Below are 20,436 nucleotides of genomic sequence, written 5' to 3'. Positions count from 1 at the left end.
CAACCCAGAGAGAAGGCAGGGACAGCTCCCAGGTGTCCCTGCCTCCTAGATTGCCTTGTAGATCGCTCATTGAGCGCTGTGTATACATATCAGGAAGTGTTATGCGCTTCCTGTCCCGGACCGGTGGTCATTTGACCGCCGGGGCCGGGAGAGTGCAGGAGCTGTTGGGTCTTCTACAGACCTCGATCAGTCCTTCACTAAGGCTGTACAGCATTGTATTCTGCTGTACAGCCTCACTGGGGGCTGTATTTCCCCTGTAACTGGGGCTACAATGTCAGCCCCAGTTACAGGACAAATCAATGGTGAAAAAAAAAAAAAAAAAGTGAAGGTAAATGTTCTCCAGAAGTCTTGTATGACCTTATAAGGGATGCAAAGTGTAATATAAAAAAAATAAAAATAAAACAATAAAGAGCTTAAAATAAATAAATAAAAAGGTTTCATATGTAAAAAGAAGAAAATAAATAAAATATATATATTGTGTATTGCCGCTTCCTTAAAGAACTGCTTTATAAATATATCACATGATCCACCCTGTCCGATAAACACCATAAATAAATATAAAAACTTAAAAAAAAAACATTTTTGTCACCTTACATCACAAAAAGTGCAACTCCAAGTGATCAAAAAGGTGTATGTCCCACAAAATGGTACCAATAAAACCGTCACCTCATCCCGCAAAAAATTTGCCCCTAAATAATAAAATCTCTCAAAAAATAAAAAAAAATATAGCTCTCAGAACATGGAGACATTAAAACATATTTTTTTTGTTTAAAAAATGCTATTATTATGTTAAAGTAAAATAAATAAAAAAGTATACATATTAGCTATCGCCGTATCCGTAACAACCAGCTCTATAAAAATATCACATGACCTAACCCCTCAGGTGAACACCATAAAAAAATAAAAATAAAAACAGTGCCAAAAAAATAACATTTTTTGTCACCTAACATCACATAAAGTACAAAACCAAGCAATCAAAAAGGTGTATGCCCCCCAAAATAGTAGAAATCAAACTGTCACCTCATCCTGCAAACAATGAGGCCCTAAAAAAGACAATCTGTCAAAAAATAAAAAAAGCTATGGCTCTCAGTCTATGGAGACACTAAAATATCATTTTTTGGTTTCAAAAATGCTATTATTGTGTAAAGCTTAAATAAATAAGAAAAAGTATACATATTAGGTACAATCTGCTCTATAAAAATTTCATGACCTAACCCCTTAGGTGATTGCTGTAAAAATAAATAAATAAAAACTGTGCTAAAACAACCAATTTTTTGGTCACCTTGCCCCATAAAGTTAAATAATGAATGATCAAAAAATCATATGTACCCCAAAATGGTACCAATAAAAATGTCAACTCTTCTTGCAAAAAACGAGCCCCTGCACAAAACGTTTGGCAGAAAAATAAAAAAAATTGTGTTTTTTCAAAAATGCTTTATTATGTAAAACTGAAACAAACAAAGTAGACATATTTGATATCATTGCATCCGTAACTACTTTGTCTATAAAAATAGCTAATGATCTACTCTGTCTGATGAATGTTATAAAAAAAAAAAAAATATATGCCAAAACAGCCATTTTTTGGTTACCTTGCCTTACAAAAAAATGTAATATAGAGCAATTAAAAATCATATGTACCCCAAAATAGTACCAATAAAACTGGCATCTTATCCCCTATTTTCCAAAATGGGATCACTTTTTGGGAGTTTCTACTGTAAGGGTGCATCAGGGGGGGTTTCAAATGGGACATGACATCTAAAAACCAATTTAGGTAAATCTGCCTTCCAAAAACCATACAGCGCTCCTTTTCTTCTGCGCCATGCCGTGTGCCCTTACATCAGTTTACATCCATATGTGGGGGTTTTCTGTAAAAATCAGGGTAATAAATATTGAGTTTTGTTTGGCTGTTAACCCTCGATGTGTTAAAGAAAAAATGGATTAAAATGGAAAATCTGACAAAAAAGTGAAATTTAGAAATTCCATCTCTATTTTCCTTTAATTGTTGCAGAACACCTAAAGGGTTAACAAAGTTAGTAAAAATCAGTTTTGAGTAACTTGAGGGGTGTAGTTTCTACAATGGGGTCATTTATGTGGGTTTTCACTAAGTAAGCCCCACAAAGTGACTTCAGACCTGAACAGGTCTTTAAAAAGTGGATTTTGGAAATTTGCTTAAAAAATGTAAGAATTGCTTTTAAAATTTTAAGCCTTTTAACGTCCTAAAAAAAATATGACATTTCCAAAATGATGCCAACATAAAGTGGATATATGAGGAATGTTAAGTAATAAATATTTTATGAGGTATCACATTCTGTTTTAAAAGCAGATTTAAATTTTTCTAAATTTTTGGTAAATTTTTGATTATTGTATATACTGTATAAAGGTGAAATATATTGACTCAAATTTAACACTGTCATAAAGTACAATGTGTCACGAGAAAACAATCTCAGAATGGCTTGGATAAGTAAAAGCGTTCCAAAGTTATTGCCACATAACGTGACACATATCAGATTTGCAAAAATTAGTCAGGAAGGGGGAAATGGCCCGGATGTGAAGTGTAGTGTTGATCGAGCATGCTCAGCTGAACACCAGTTCGGCTCGAGAATCGCTATGCTTGGCCAAACGCCACGTGTGCTCGAGAGCGATGCTCCAGTCAGTGTATTTAAATGTAATTCAGCATCTATTTCTGAATAGTTTCTCCCAACCCCTTGTACATTAGAGGTAAGGACCTTATCCACTAAGCTATAAAGCTGAATGCTAAACTGTCAGAAAAACCTCATAGTAGTTTCTGATGTAGTGAAAATTCCTATTCAGCAGAAGACTTATTTTATATTTCTACATGGGTTAATATGTAGCTGTTTAGTGTAGTGGTTAAAATCCTTGCCTCTAATATACAAGTTAGGGAGTTTGAATCACTTCATAAACATATATATATTAGCCATAATATATATATATATATATATATATATATATATATACACATATGTTATTATATATTTTGAATATATAATATATTATAATATATGTAAATATATTATGGCTAAAAACATCAGTAGTAGTTTCCCAAATATTATGCATTCAAGAAAGGTATGTGTCACCGAGGTTCCTGGCCTCGGTGAAGTAAGAGCCGGTAATTTCAGGTGTCAGCGGCAGCTAGTGCTGATTGACACTTTTGCTATTGTAGTAAGGCTGTATAGCTGATCTGGGACGGCTCTTACTGGGAGTAGTCAAAAGTGCTCTTACTCCCCACGTTCCGGGCCAGGTCTTGACTGGCCTATATTAAACCCAGCCAGCAGTGTCAGGTGGGTGTGGATTACTCCTCGCTGACAGTGGAGCGCCGTCAGTCTCTGTGTTTGGGATCTGAGGCTTTGTGCCATGCTGGAGGGCTGAGAGCCGCACGATGGGAAACAGGCCCCCTAAAGCCTGCTATGGACCGCTGGAGATAAAACTGCAAACAAGATGATTTTTTGTTCTGTGGACGTTCCATTGTGTGAACTAACACCAAGACTGATGAGTGTCGTTTTGTTTTGGCCTTATGTGTGAATAAACATTGAAGTTTTGCTTTACAAACTGTTTTTTTTTATGCCTCTGTACTGCGTCTGCTTACCCTGCCTACTAGAGTGAATCCACACAATAATATATATATATATGTGGGGAAATGCCAGTGTGGTTTATGGGGTGATTACTAATTCATTAGTGCCAGAGGACAGGGAATCCATGAATGCAGTGCCCCGCCTGGGCTCTGTAATCACCGCTTCCTGGTCCACTGACTGTGCACAGAGTGAGGATGTCAGCACTCTGTGACCTCATGTTCTATGCATCAGGTCATAGCAAAGTGTATGGCAGAAAAAGAAGAGAGCTGGATTCTGTGGAGGAGGAGGTAGAGTCTGGAGCAGAAGAGGTAAGTAGATTTTTTTTATTTTATTTGCTATAAGCAAGGCAGTCTAAACTGAGCTCTGTGGGTCATTCACATTCGGGAGTGTGATCTGTGGTCTTAATGGTGAAAGTTTATTTTTATAATGGAGCTGTTATCTGAGGTCTGGGGATCATTTATATTGGGGATCTGATCTGAGGTTTGATTGGGGGCCATTCACATTGGGGTCTGATCTGAGTTCTTATTGGGGTCTTATTAACATTATGGGTGTGATCTGAGGTCTGATTGAGGGTCTTGTTAACATTAGGGTCTGAGCTGTGGTCTAATTGAGGGTCTTATTAATATTGGGGGTCTGATCTGAGGTCTAATGAAAAACATTTTTCTTATTCTCCTCCTCTAAAAACCTACATGTGTATTATAGGGAGAAAAATTTGGTAAGTTGTGTGAAGTAATGTAATAATCTTACTGGTTAAAATAATTAAATTAAGCCTTACTGTTCCGGTTGTCCCCAAGGAGAGGTGATTCATTTGTTGTGTTAGAGGGCCCATCATACTAGCCGGCTGCATTGACATGGTATGGTCCATCGTTGGTGTTATAACAGCACCCTACAATTAAAATTAAAATGATGATAAAGTTTGACATCACAAAAACATATTTCATTAATACTATAGGCAAATTCCAAGCAGCGCTAAATAATAGGATAGATGTCAGAGGAAGTGAAACCATAAGAGTTAATGAGCGTGTGTGTCCTGAAAATCTAATGGAACAAGCATGTTTCTTTTCTTTTTTTTTTTTTTAGGGGGGAGGGGGGTGTTGTAACATTTAATTTACAGAACATGCCTACACAGTTTGACATAACAATAAGGGCTCATTCACACGATCGTATATATTTTGAGCTCCGCAAAAAAAAAAAGGATGATGTCCGTGTGCATTCCGTATTTTGCCGAACGGAACAGCTGGACCCTATTAGAACAGTTCTATCCCTGTCCGTAATGCAGACAATAATATGACATGTTCTATTGTTTTGCGGAACGGATATATGGACATACGGAAACGGAATGCACACTGAGTAACTTCCGTTTTGTGGCAGACCCATTAAAATGAATGGTTCCGCATACAGTCCACAAAAAAAACTGAATGGACAAGGAAAGAAAATATGTTTGTGTGCATAAGCCCTAATTAAGACAAAAATAAGAGACATTTAATGTGTGTAAATATTCAGATCCTAAATACTTTGTGGAGCCTCATTTGCTGTAATTACAGATACAAGTCTTTTAGGAGAACATCTTTATTACCTTAGCACATCTAGTCACTGGGATTTTTGCCCATTCTTCCAGACAAAACTGCTCCAACAACTTCAGGTTGCATTGGTGTATAGAAGTTTTCAAGCTGTGCCATAGATTATTAATTGGATTGAGGTCTGTGCTTTGACTAGGTCATTCCAAGAGGGGGTTAGCCCATCTCACATATTGGTGGCATATCGCTAGGCTATGCCACCAATGTCAAATAGGTTTGGGGCCCCCAAAGAAAAGGATATGCGCTTGACTATTTCCGAAGCTCCCTTAGAAGTGAATCAAGAGTGCAGTGGGCAGTAGTCACCACCTCTCCATTCACCTCTATGGTTGCTCTGGAAATAGCTGAGCAGGTGCTCGGGTATTTTTGTCACTCTCATAGAAGTAGATGAAGGGTGGTCACATTTACGCAGTGGTCCTTTGTTCAATTTGGTAGTCCTATTCTGGAGATAGGTGCAGGTCCCAGAGCTGGGACCTGCGCCTATCTGAAATTGGTGGTATATCCTTGCGATATGCCACAAATATGTGAGATGGGCAAACCGCTCCAGGGTAGCTATACCAGAATGTTTAGAGTTATTGTTTTGCTGGAAGGTGAATCTCCATCTCAGTCTTAAATCTTTGCAGACTGAAACAGGTTTTCCTCAGAAACTGTTCTGTTTTTACAGCCATCCATCTTTCCTTCCATCCTGTCCAGTTTTTCAGTTCCTGACAATGAAAAGCATCCCCACACCATGATGCTACAGTCCCCTTGTTTCACTGTGGAAATGATGTTGAGGTAATTGTTGGATTTGCACCACATATAGCTGTTCTTATTATTTAAAAAAATAGTTTAATTTGAGTCTCATCTGACCAGCTAATCTTCTTTCATATAGATAACCTTCTGTATCTGGGGAGTCTTCCCTGCTATTCGACAAATATTAATTCTGTTGTGACAATTTGCACCATTTTGTCAAGTCCATTACATATGATCTAACCTAAAATCTGTTTTAATTCCGGTTTTAATAAAAAGAAAAAAAAAAGTAAAAACATCAAGGAGGTGATTATTCATAGACAAGACTGCTGTCAGCAAATTCTAAATCTGTGACCTCTTTCATGCTCCAGGGTCGGGCTAGTCCCTGAACATATAACAAATACAGAAAACAGGCAAACAGATTCAGAGAATGTCGAAAGGAATGCTTTATTAAACCAAAGACCAGACCCAAATAACCAGAATAATTCTGGAAAAACAGCTAGGAAACAGTGACAGATGGAAAACCACTGACCAAGCGACTTAAGGCCAAACCCATAGGGCAATATTTCAGTGCTCCCCTGGTTTTCACCCTTTAACCCTTATACAGGGATCTGCTCTTCACCGCAGGGGAGCGACCAGATCGCTACCTCCTGGGATGGTACACTTGGCAGAAATCTGCAAGAAAACAGATGCTGGTGCATAACACCAGTGGTCCAAGCTAGTAACAAAACCAGAAACACAGGCAAACAAACAGGAACCCAAACAAACATGCAACAAAGGACACTGTTCAGACACAGATCAAGTAATAGGAACACAGCCAAATCACATCGTCAGAAACCCATGCGGAACTGGATACAAGGAGCTTGGTGCTCACTGACAGACAGGACAAACTCAAGTAGATCAGTACATGCAGACAAAATAGAAACATGCCTGCACCCCATGCTTAACTAGGTGCATGGCAGTCACAGAACATACAAAACATGATGACATAGTAGCATGTCTGGACCCCATAGGGAACTGGGTGCATGGTGATCACAGACGAGTCATGCTAACATACCTGGACCTCATGCGGAACTGAGTGCATGGTGCTCACAGACAAGGCATGGTAACATGCCTGGACCCTATGCAGAACTGGGTGCACGGCAATCACAGATGGACATATACTGAGACAAAGTAACATAGTAGAAACTCTCAGACAGACTAAGACATGGAGACATTGAACAAACTCACAGACAGACTAAGACCTGGTGACATTAATGAAATATCAGGCTGACCACACAAATTACGAAAGAATGGCAAACACATTGGTTATTAGAATTCACCCTGAACACAGGATTCCTTGAGACAGATTGCTCTCAGGCACACAGCTCACAGATCTAAATAGAAGGTCAATTACAACACCTGACCACCTGATATTTAGACACAGATCAAGGAAACATTAACCCTACATAAACTCAGAGAGTATACAAGCCACAGGACATGGTTCACCCACTAGAAAACTGCAGCCAGCACGCACCACGCAAGAAACCAGCATACACGGTTAACAGCCTGCAGCCAAAATGCAAGAGTACATGCAGCCAGCCTGCATGGCAACCAGAGACACATCCTCACTTCCTTCACCACTCTGGTTGGTAGAGATGAGGCCACCACTAGTTGTTCAACAAAGCCAGGGACTCTGGTTAATTCTTGGGGGTAAAAATTGTGAGCTGCAAAAAGCAGGTGCAAGCTAACAGATAGCAAACCTATCAGATGCAGGAAAATACTACAAGACAGGGTCAAAGACTGGAGAATTAGTAGAAGTGTAAACAGTAGACAGCAGTAGACAGGGTGCATTGTCTAAAACTCCGGTCTTAATAAATGTGCCACTAAATCTCTAGGTACGTTTTTTTCCTGTGCCCTGTACATTATGGTATACAAGGTGTACTTGTGTTGACAAATGAGTAGTTTGTAAATGAAAAGTAGATGGGCCCTTTGGGGCTGATGAGTTTAAATGAAGCACGCTAAGATTTTAATGACAGTGTCCTTCCATAGCTGCACTTAATTTTATTGTAATCCATATATTTTATATATTGTTGCTGCTTTAATTTAGTATTTACAAAGACAATACAATGTTAGGACTAATTAAAATGCATGTAGGCACTCTGCAGTATTGTGGACGATTTGCATTTCATTACCTTCTCCATTAATCAAACCCATGGAGTTAGCAGTCATCTACTGAACAGCGGGAAGATGCTTGATACAGCCATTTACTTACTTTGGGAAAAAATGGAAGAGGAGGCAAAAAGTGTTGCTCACTTAAGTGAAACATTGCAGACCACCCACTACCAGAAAAAAATAATATTTAAATGCTGCCACCCACAGAAAGTATTATAAATATAAAAAAAATTAGGCTACGGGCATAATTGAAATGCTGTAAAATAAAAAATATATAGTTATTATAATTAAAAGAATACATTTTGTTTCTGCACTGTTCAATGGTTTATGTGGTATTGTAGCAATCAAAAAATGGATTTCTACAGTCCTATTAAAAATAAAAAAATGTGAATATTACATAAGAAATATTTGATAACTAGGTTAAAATCATACAACTTAGCAGCTCCTTTATCAGACTGGATTGCAAATGAACAAGGAAGAAAGCACAAAAATTAAAATAATAACGCTGGGAAGAAAGCATCTACCTATTAAAGAAGTTATCAGAAAGCTGGACAAAGTTCAAAGAATGAAAAAAACTTATACGTTTACAGCCTCATTCACATGATCGTTCTGTTTTTTGCGGTATGCAAATTGCAGATCCGCAAAACACAGAAGCCGTCCGTATGCCTTTAGCAATTTGCGAAACGGAACAGGCGGCTCATTGTAGAAATGCCTATTCTTGTTCGCAAAACGGACAAGAATAGGACATGTTATATTTTTTTTGCTGGGTCACGGAACTTTGTGTGCTGTCCGCATCTTTTGCGGCCCCATTGAATTGAATGGGTCCGCACCCGAGCCGCAAAAACTGCTGCTCGTATCCGGACCAGAACAACGGTTGTGTGCATGAGGCCTAACACACAAAAACACAATACAATACAAAAGCAGTACACTATACTTTTCCATTCTGCAGAGTCTAGGAAAATTATATGTTAGCATTAGGGATGAGCAAATTGACTTTGGATGCTTCCTTCCAAGTGCAGAGCGCTGTTGGTGTTTGCTTTTACTTTTGTAATTTCAGCCATGATGTGCAGCTGCACATTACCTTCATTTGACAGGATGTGCGGAAAACATTTGTTTTCCCAACATTGTTTGCATATTTCAAATATTTTTCTACCACCACTGACCATAAACTACTTTCTTTGTTCTTCATATTTTTCCTTATGCTGTAAGGCTAGCTAGGCAGGGGTGTCTCTTCGCTCTCCCCTTACCACCAATGCTATTGGTTTACAAATTCAGTCTCAAAACATTCTTATACCTTAGATTGGCATAATGTGGAAAAGGAGGAAAAGCAGATGGCAGAGGAAGGGCTCCCACCTGTAGGGCAGGAGAGCGCTGCGGTTGGAGAAATGGGTATGCCAACATATTGTACCCCCACCTAATCAGCCAAACCATTCCAGCAACAGCCCCTGTTTAAAGGTGTATTAAAGGTGCTGTGCCATTAACAATGAAGACCGACTATACAGTGTGGTCTTTGTTACTAAATGAAAGGCAGCTCCGTGTGGCCATACCCTAAGGCAGAGTTGCTTGGGTATACCTGATTTATAGCTATTCATGACAAATTCATTTGTAACAATTAAAATTTCTTGAGGAACTTTGACAAAGCTCACATTTTTCAAAACTTCGCTCATCTCTAGTGTTTTTAATGGGACGGCTTTTTGTGTATTATATTTACATGTATGAATGACGATTATGTGGTAGTACTCACAACTTGCAGGTAATTATTGCTCTATATTAGGACTATAATAAGCTTTATTTATGTGTTATATTGTTTGAGTGTTTACGGTCCCTATTAGAGATGAGCAAAGTTCTTAAAAATTCCATTCGGCTGCTTCGACAAATCTTACAAAAAACAATTTGCTTTGTTACGAATTACATTTTTTTGTAAGCAGCGGATGCAATGAAAGGAATGACAATTGTGCCACTCCCCTTGTCAATGAACCCCTCAGATGTCACTTTCATAGCTGAAATGGATGAGGTAATTAAGATTTTTTTTTTTTTACCCCGCCATTTTAGGGAAAATTGTTTTGTTACCACGAAGCATGAGAAATTTTAGCTTTGCAGTGAATGTAATTTTTCCTGAAAGTCAAATTGAAATCCACTTCGTTAACTTCAATTTTCTCAACACTAGTTCCTATTACTGATATATATGGTGGGACACTTTGGATTGGTATTAGTTGTGAAAGATGGCCCGCAGTCTATGGATAACTAGCGAGAACATAGAGGATGGAACATGGATAAGTAGAACAGAATGGTTCTTTACATAGAACTACAGTAGGAGTTGTGTTAGACACAGACAACACAACAAGGCAGTATAGGAAGAGCAATGGCATTAGCCATTTCTCCTCCCCATATTCTGGAGGAGCTGGAGGAGACTGCTGCATGTTAATGCACCGGACTCCTCCGCTAGTTTGAACAGATTGTCAGAAAGCAACTATTCCTTCCCGACAATCTGTTAGATCTTCGTCCTGTGTAAAGGGACCTAAAGTCATACACTACATCTATGGCAAATAGAAAAGTAAAATAATGCACTGTACCACAAAACAAAACAAAAACAAATGTAAATATTTGTTCTAACTTATGAAATTGCTACTCACTTTCTGAGGTATGGATAAGTTACAGAGCTAATCAATATTACACAACCAAGGGGTGGAGGAATTAATTAAATACAATTGTTTATGTAATTCAAAAACAATTAACTAAATAGAACATAAAGCATGGCTAAATAAAGTAAAGCAATTAAAAGCATGATGCATAGAAGCAGTTCATTGTTAGGATGAATTGTAATGAACATTCCATATTCACATAGATATAATTTAAAGGGGTTGTCCAGGATTGGGGGGGGGGGGGAGTAGCTCTTTTGCCACCAGTGACATTTGTGTCCATTGTCTGTATCTGATTTAAAGGGGTTGTTTAAAAAACTTTAAGGCCAGAGTGGTGATCAGCTAATCACTGTGCCCCCGGCTTTTCTCACCTGTAATAGGACATAAAGGCATGGGTTGTCATCCTCAGACACCTTCTTTTAAATGCAGCTAAGCTGCAATACCAACAGAACTTAGTCCCAATATTTGAATGCACTTACTGTATGTAGTTAAGTAGCTTCCATGTAAGGCTACTTTCACACTAGCACTTGGGGCAGATCCGTCATGGGTCTGCACAAACGCATCCGTTCCGATAATACAACCGAATGCATCAGTTCAGAATGGATCTGTTCATATTATCTGTAACATAGCCAAAACGGATCCGTCTTAAACATCAATGAAAGTCAATGGGGGACGGATACGTTTTCTATTGTGCCATATTGTGTCAGTTAAAACGGATCTGTCCCCATTGACTTACATTGCGTGTCTGGATGGATCAGTTTGGCTTAGTTTGGTCAGACGGACACCAAAACGCTGCAAGCTGCGTTTTGGTGTCCTCCTACAAAGTAGAATGGAGGCGGAATGTAGGCAAACTGATGCTTTTTGAGCGGATCCTTATCCATCCAGAATACATTAAGGGCAAAACGGATCCGCTTTGGACCGCTTGTGAGAGCCCTGAATGGATGTCACAAACAGAAACCAAAACGCCAGTGTGAAAGTAGCCTAATAAAATGCTACTTTTTGTTGGAGGCACATTTATAATAGAAATAATATTACACATTTTATGATTGCATTATATAATTTCATTATAACAGAAAATCCATTCTTCTCCTCATTACATTATTGTTATATATAGTTAAAAGTATTTTCCAATGTAACCTAGGAAAGTCTGCAGGGAGCTTCCATTTTCTTGGCATTAGATATCAATTATGTACGTCAGGTCATAATTTTGAAAGTATGCTAAAAGTAAAATAGCTAATTTAAAGATGATTATAGGGTATTATTATTACTCTTTAATATGTGATATTAAGTGACAATTACTGTACAAGTAATTGTATTGCTTTCAATTCTTTTGCCTGACGTATTTGATACAATTTAGTAGTCAAAGCTAAGATTTGCCCTTTTTATATCTCTAAATATGTCTTTTTTTCCATATGTGAATGTTCAATTTAACCCTTTCAGCCCTGGACAATTTTTCATTTTTTCATTTTTGTATTTTGCTTACTGCATTCCCAGATCCATAAGTTTCCATTCACATAGCCGTGTAAGGGATGTGTTTTTGTGGGACCAGTTGTACTTTCTAATGGCACCATTTAATATTCAGTGCAATGTAATGGGAAGCTGGAAAACAATTTAAAATGGGGTGGAATTGGGGAAAAAAATGCACAATTCTCCCACAGTTTTATGGGCTTTGTTTTTAAGGTAATCCCTGTGCGGTAAATCTGACCTGTTACCTTTATCCTGCAGGTGAGTACGATTACAACGCTACCATATTTATATAGTCTTTGTTATGTTTTTTCTTATCTGTTTTTCTTATTTTTTTATTTCCTGAACATTATTATGAGGGCTGCCATCTTGCCTGAGCTGTCCTTAACAGCATTTACACAGCATTACAAAAATAGCTTTTTGACAGGCCCATGGGCCATAGACACAGTGGACAGGAGTTGACCCTATTGACTTACATGGGAGAGTTTTCTAGACATGCTCTGTGACCTGTGCAGAGGTCATTGTGCAAGGGAAGAATAGATAAGATTTGGCAATCACCTATTGTAAATGGTGGATCCTGTCTTATCTATACACAGAGGTGGTATCATTACAGACAGGATTAGAATGAGTAAACTGCAGTAAAGTAATTGTCACGGAAGGTGTACAGAGAACTAGAAAACACAAAATGAAGATACGACTGACTGGATCCAAAACTAAGGAACAAAAGGGAGAGCCCTGCAACAGACCTGGCTCTCTCCCTAACTGCTCAGCCTATGCGAAAATCCCAATGGTAGATGATCGCATATCCTCGTACCTCGACTGTATAACACCTGAACACCCTATAATAGTGAGGGGACACGACCACTGGCTACCTACACTTGATACGGAGGGAGTCAGGGTCACCTGGGATCCAGCAAACAGGAATACACAAATGAATGAACAAAACTTATCTGTAGAAGACTCAGTAGTAGGATCAGCATGCACACACTCCAGGAAGTTATATAAACCGCAAAGTGATGCAGTATGGGAAGGGATTTAAAGGGATGCAATCAGTGCAACTACATGACAGCTGAGAGAGGCTAATGAGATGAGAAAATGAAAGCAAAACAAAAGGAACCTCAAGGAGGAGGTTCTGAAGGATGTCTGTGAGAGATTCTCAGATGTCTTGTGGTGACAGTAATCTGTACAAGTCAAGAAGTGGCCAGTGCAAAAACTGCAGAATTTTTGTTTTTTGTTTAAATATAAAAAGTAACATGAAAAATGAAAAATAACATAATCAAAAATGACTTGAAATATGTTAAACATAAAAAATTGATTTAAACAGCAGGTCATTTTCTGATGACACATTTCTTTTAAAGAGGACCTATCACCCAGAAGTGCACTGCAATCTTAAAGAACCATGTTAGAGAGGAGGAGAAGCTGAGCAGATTGATATATAGTTTAATGTCATTTGGTCTCCCTTTCACAGGGAGGGGAACATTACCCAATTTTGCTTTGATAGCATCTAAAAGAATGGCTATCCAGTAATCATCAGAATACTTAATGTCAATGATACACCTGTCACTGCATAAGCAAGCTCGCCTATAGCTCATCATTCTGGCCAGCATTCCCAAGGTCCACTGAGACAATTGGGTGTAGTCGCAGTGCCATAGTCATCATTATCCTCTTGCTCCTCCACTTCCAACTCCTCCTTCTTCTCCATGGGAGTTTCTACTTATGGGTCCTTAGGAGCTACAGGGTGGACAGCAAGATGAATTACAGTAGCTGTTCTTCTTCTGCCATCATCCCCTGCTGCATAAGCGTTAGCCTCTGTTCTTAGATAAATATAAGGGGGATGAGATAGTTCATGCTGCAGTTGTCTCTGCTTCAGTAACGACAGGTGTCTTGGATGAGCTGCCACTGCCTGACGTCGAAACAACACATGCTCCCTGCAGAGGCAATCTGGTGTATGACAAAATCAAATTCATTCACAACTTTCCACTGCTCGTACAGATGCTCTAACATGCGCAATGTTGAATTCCAGCAATTTGGAACGTCATAGATTGAACAATGTGGAGACAGACCACTCTGTTGCAGCAAATCCAGGAGAGCATTCCTCGATATGTAAGAATGGATGAAATGCGAGAACAGTCTCCTGGACATTGCCAGCACCTTGTGCAATTTAATGTACTAAAAAAGCAATGCATGACTAGGTTAATGATATGTGCCATGCAGTGAGGACAACGATGTGAAAGATACTGTATTACCCGTGGATGCAGCCTGTCTACCGCAAGAGAGAATGGGAGAAAAGGGAAACTCTTGTTCCGGTAGCTGGTGGTCACCTCTATTCCCCCAAAGGATGAGGTAATGCCACTTCATGTGGTTTAATAAAATGTGGTTCCTATGTTTGCATTTGTCTGCTCATGACTTATTTTATTCTTGCAAAGGGCAATACTTCTGTTGCAGTGGCCTGGTTTGGGGTGGCCCCAACACTACGCTGGGTCCCCCAGACACTGTTGAGGTGTCACCACGTGTTGCTGCTCTCCAGAAGGGATGGTAATGCGTGGTGCACCCCAATGGGTAATAAATCCATAGAGTCAGGGTCTGCAGTAAACCAGGGTGCTTCTTTACTGGAGAAATTCAGGTACAAAACAATACAGGTGAGGCATTGGGCTGGGTTTGATGCTGAGTAAAGGCCTGAGCTAGCTGTCCCTCTTTCTCTTCAGAAGGCTGGTACCCTGGTCCAAGGCTGGCGATCCAAGGTCTGCGGCAGCATATCCCCATCTAAGCATCTTCTTCTGGTCACTCAGTAGTGTGGCAGAGTCTCCTCTTCCAAGCACTGTTCCATATGGCTCAATGGCAATGACATAGCAGGTTTTACAGACAAAAACAAGTTTCCAGACATAACAACATAGCTAAAACCAGACATTTAAAAGGTCAGGCTGTGTGTTTTTTGGTGGTAAACAAGCCTAGGTTTTTCCCTCAAAAAAATTGTCTTAAACAAGTCTTGCTTTTTACCCTCCAAAACATGGTCTTCTTTAAACCCTATGGCAGCTGTGTAAAATTACCAGCTTCTCAATCAAACCCCTAACAGTCTCTCAGTATTCATTAACCTTTTCCACAGAGCCATGTAAACATAGTGATAATGAACCGGATATATCACAACATATAAATGTTAACCCTTTCAAGAGAAATAAAGTAAGAAGTTTTAACTTTGGATAGGGATATAGGCAAATGTCCAAAAATGTTCAGATGTCAAAGTACTCCCTGCTCTAGGGCACTACACTGTCTTTTAGCGTGGAGAAAAACTGTCAGATAGGAGATACTCACGCAGAGCTAGAGGCAGCCGGGCTTTCTTGGCATATTTTGGGCCTAATGCACCCACAGTGTCAGTGGCATCACTAGATACCAAAGTAGATATGGCCCTGGATATTCTTTGGGAGGTATGTGGCCTCTGCTCTTTATTGCTGCCACTGCCACCACCCTCCTCTTCTGGAGTTACCTCCTCCTCCTTCTCAACACCTGTGACTGTGCTGAGTGCGAGATATCATGATGTGCAGCTTGGCCCACCTCCCCATTCCCTGCTCTGCATTTACCCCACCAACATAGCTATGCATGAGGTCCCCAGCCTCCTCCTGAACCTCCACCTCAGGACAATCCAGAAGCTGACTGCACTCAAACAAGTCATCAACAGAGAAAATCTCTTGACTATCTGCTGTAGAGTGTGGTGTGGTTTTCTTGTCACTTTTTAGGAAAATTAAAGGTGCCCCAATAGGAAGGGGCAGTGAAGACAGCGAATACTCCACTGAAATGCCTTTTCTGGGGCTGTAAGGGGGAGGAGCAGGAGCAATGCTGTGACCCTTAGCCCCATAGCACAGTGTCAGACTCAGAAGTCACCTCAATGTCATCTTGCTGTGACTGAGAGTAGAAGTGAAATATCCAATCCACAATCTCATCCTCTTTCTTCTCAATATTAATGTAGAGCCTTACCAAAGCCAGGGAAAACTGCATTCTACTACTACTACTTCTGGCTGGATTGCTGGTGCTACTACTACCCACATTCCGGCTTGTGTCTGGAAATGCCTTGTCACAGATTTCGGACTAGTATTTCATGTATTTTCACTTAAAGATTTAAAACACTACCCTCTATATTGTAAAACACAGGTATATTGCTATTTTCCCAAAGAAGAATAAATAAATTGAACTGTCTGGAGATGATGTGTCCCAGACTATTAGTTCAGGTGTTTCATTGAGATTTAAAATGGAAGGTAAAACATGCATTCTACATTTGTAATGAGCTTATTCCACCAACACCGACACCAGAGAGAAAAAAATGCATTTCTATTCAAATTGGGTTAAAAAAAAAGGTTATTTCAGGTACCGTAGCTGCTTTTGAGGTTCTGTAGCAGCTGCAACTGTGTTATAAGGCAGTATCTGCAGCTAGAAGGCACTGCCAGAAACACCCAGCCTCGGCTTCTCACTCCCTGGTTGAAAGCTTCCCCTGCCTTTCCCTATACTACCCAATGATTCTTCTTTCTAGCCTTTCCCTTCACTGTATCTGTCTCCAAACTTTCCCTGCCTTTCCCTATTCTACACAACTGTTCTTCTTTCTAACCTTTCCTTTCACTGTCCCTGAAACTAGAATATAAGCTCGATTGTGACGATACACTGTCCCTAAGATCGTTTTCTGTCAGACACTGCATATACCTATCCACTCACATTCCAACAAAGAATTACATTTTGATCATTCTTCAAGGGCATCTTCCTGCATGAATCAACACTGATTGGCTCATTCAGGCTGTCTGTTGGACTGTGAGCCAATAATGGCAAGCCACCATGCCCACCCCCACCCACCCCCACCCCGACACACCACACACACACACACACACACTTACTTTCAAGGTCATGCACTGTGTGTTGTTTTACTGGATTCATCTTAAGAGAACCTGAGCTTTGGGTTTCATGTGGCAGATTAAATTTTGCAAAGTTCATAACAAACCCAGTTTGTAACAAGCTCATTCAATCATCTTAATTTGTATGTATGGCACTAACTTGCTGCGGACATTGATTGACCGCAGCAGTCATGCTTACACAGCATATTATCAGCTACATGGAAGAATACAGACAACAGTTGGGACCATATACCAGCACACTAGAGCAGTGGCGCTGGAGCAGTGGGGAATAAAAGGGGCAAGTATTTTTTAACTTCACAATTTTTCAAACATTCCCTACCTGTTTAATAAAAACTGTATATTCCTTGGAAAAGTAAAGCAGTTGGAATAGATTTTCAGCTCGGTGGCAACAAAGCCTTTCCATTTCCAACCAGTATTAAACACTATGAGAGCACATTCTTATAGCCAGATCAGCATTGTACTGTCAAATATTACTGCCTTACAACATGAAGCATCAGTTGTTTTTGCCATATGTCTTTTGACTACTGTGGATTTATGCTCCAAAGAAGTAAATAAGATGTAATGACTGGTCGATCAGCTATTTTAACTAAAATGTACTGTAAAGCAAACTAGTGTAGCATGAACGCAACCTAAAAGGAAGTCTGTCACTTAGCTCAGCTGAATATAATGATCCTTCTCCTTCTTCTTTCACAGGGCCAAAAAGGATAGCCCTGTCAATCTAAAGTGTGAAAATGACATTTCTGATCATTTGAATTCCATTTTGTATCTGTTCATTTAAATGTAATTCTAAGACCTGTGGATGCAGCTATAAGGGAGTAAGGTATGGTCTACATATTTTCTCAAGGTTGTTTTGGGACTCTGACTCACTGCAGACCTGGGAACTGGCCGCTCAATGTTCTGGGGTGAGAGCAGATGAACAACAAGTACACTGTGACAATAATGTAGCGCATGCGTTGGTTACGTTCCACTAGGGCAGAGATGCTCAACTTGTGGCCCTCCAGCTGTTGCCAAACTACATTGGCGCAATTTTTTTTTTTTATATTCTAAAAAAAGAATATATAGCAATATAGTGAATATTATGTAATAATTATGTAGTGAGTTAGTGATAATATCTAACACTGAAAAAGCTGGGTAGTAACTCAGTGTAGTGTCTAATATACCTCCGGCCACATAATCACTTGATCTTTGATGTACAGTGAATGCATAATTTTTGGGGCCTGTAATCTAACTGGGCAACAGTAAAATTGTCATACGGTGAACGCTTAATTTCCCTCCAGCCAGATTGTCAATTGCTCTATTCTGTTCGGTGAATGAATACTTTTTGGGGCCTGTAGTCCACTGGCCTGCAGTAAAATTGTTATCCATTGACTGTCTAATATACCTCCAGCCACATAATCACTTGATCTTTTCTGTACGGTGAATGCCTAATTGTTAGAGCCTCGGAGGAATTCAACACCTATGACGACCATGTGTTATCGAATGCAACCTATTATCATTTGGGGTTTATTCAAGAGGGGGGATTTCAATAGCCATGTTTTTAAGCGAATTTTATATTTTTATTTATTTTAAACATATGTATTTGATATGTATTTGTACTGGCCTGCAGTAGAATTGATATCCAATGACGATCTAATATACATCTACCCACATAATCACTTGTTCTTTCCTGTACATTGAATGAATAATTTTTGGGGCCTGTACTCCACTGACCTGCAGTAAAATTAATATCCAATGAAAGTCTAATGTACCTCCAGCCACATAATCACTTGTTGTTTTCTGTCCGGTGAATGCCTAATGTTTGGGGCCCATACTACCATGGCCTAAAATAAAATCTTTCTAGGCTCCAGCATGGCACATTTTTGAGAGTTTCCTTGCATAAAAATGCCCCTGATTAAAATACACATTTTTTGTGGGAATTTTTGCCATTGATCCCCCTCTGGTATGTCACTGTCCATGTTGTGGGATGATTTGTGCACTTCTTGTAAGTTTTTGGTGGCTGCAAATATGACCTGCCATTAAAGTGAATGGGGCCCGCCGTGAACTTATGGTTCACGAACATTTGACCGCGCTCGCACATTTGTGAATCGTCCCGACCGATGTTCGTCCATCACTATCTGTTAGGGTTGCCACCTTTCCCAAAAAAAAATACTGGCTAAAGTTAAAAAGATTGGCGTGGATTAATACGGGTGTTATTTTTTTTTTTACTGTGGGGGACACCCTGAAAATTTAATTTGTATTTAGTCTCTATTTTTTTAATGTTTTTGTGGAGATTTGAACTCACAACCATCTACATTAAAGGCAAAAACCTTAACCTCTGAGCTATAGAGCTCCATGATAAATTACTGTAACTATATTATGGATTAAAACCTGAGCACAACCTCTGCACCTGGATTGCAGGGTGGTCTTAACCATGAAAACAAGCAATGTATAATTAGATGGAAAAATTGACCCAGTCAACAAAGGAAGCAATATGGATAATAACAATACATTAAGTGCTGAAGTGACACAATCTAACAAATTGCGTTAACATATGGAAATGTGATCATTAAATTATACTCAGAAGTGCAAATGGAAAGCACCATTAATCATTAACACCCAAATGTAAAAGTTATGTGTAAAAGATTACCTACCGTTGGTTGCATAACATATGGTGGGTGAGGCATCCAAGATGTACTTTGTACCTAGATGATAGAAAGCAACATTAGGGCAAGGGAGATGTCCTTATAAGTATTTGATAATGACTTAAGAATTCAGTGAAATAATGTGAATACTTATTTCAAGGCCAAAGCTTAGCTTTTTGCTAAGTTTACTTCTTAATTCTGTAATTACATTGCTATATTTAAATGTAAAACCTTCATAAAAATTAATCAGGAAATATACTGTAGGCAATTTTACCATCAATTTACCATCATTAAAAATATTAAATAAAATACATTACACTCTGGCAAGCCTACCAATTCCTGGTAATTGTTCTATTACTGATTTATTTTATTTTATTTAACTTAGGACACAGAGACACATTCAATAAATAGAGAGGTCTTTTCACGCAAAATATACTAGGAACTAATGTCTTCTTTTGGACACCATTTTATCTTTACAGGTCCAAAATTGTACGCTTAATCATTTCATAATATATCAATTGAGAGGTCAGTTTCTCTAATTCTGAGTTCAAAATCTATAGGTCTTGATTTATCATGCCTCCACTCCAGAATTCTGGCCTCAAAAAGTTGTGAAATGGGGCATTCGAGACATTTTAAAATTATTTGCACAACATTTTGCACCACTCACTTGAGTTTTGAAATATGGGTGGGAAAGTGGGAAAACTCTGTTAATAAGTTTCACTCCAGATTTATCACTAAGACTTGTTTAACAAGTCACAGAAAAAGTTGAATTC

General features: G+C 39.1%; 1 protein-coding gene across 2 annotated transcripts in view; it reads right to left on the bottom strand.

Moving 5' to 3' along the window:
• RBMS3 (RNA binding motif single stranded interacting protein 3) overlaps positions 1–20,436 on the bottom strand; it is an 886,528-nt gene that overhangs the window by 55,106 nt on the left and 810,986 nt on the right. For both annotated transcript variants that reach the window (XM_044294643.1, XM_044294644.1), the window contains exons 10-11: positions 19,673–19,723; positions 4,366–4,476 (exon numbers count right to left, since the gene is read on the bottom strand). In XM_044294643.1, coding sequence (XP_044150578.1) covers positions 4,366–4,476; positions 19,673–19,723 — 162 coding nt within the window. The remainder of the gene's footprint in view (positions 1–4,365; positions 4,477–19,672; positions 19,724–20,436) is intronic.

The sequence above is a fragment of the Bufo gargarizans genome, chromosome 5, assembly GCF_014858855.1.
Source record: "Bufo gargarizans isolate SCDJY-AF-19 chromosome 5, ASM1485885v1, whole genome shotgun sequence".
Taxonomy (NCBI): Eukaryota; Metazoa; Chordata; class Amphibia; order Anura; family Bufonidae; genus Bufo; species Bufo gargarizans.
The sequence above is the reverse complement of the archived record's forward strand: the minus strand, read 5'-3'. Positions and strand labels throughout refer to the sequence as shown.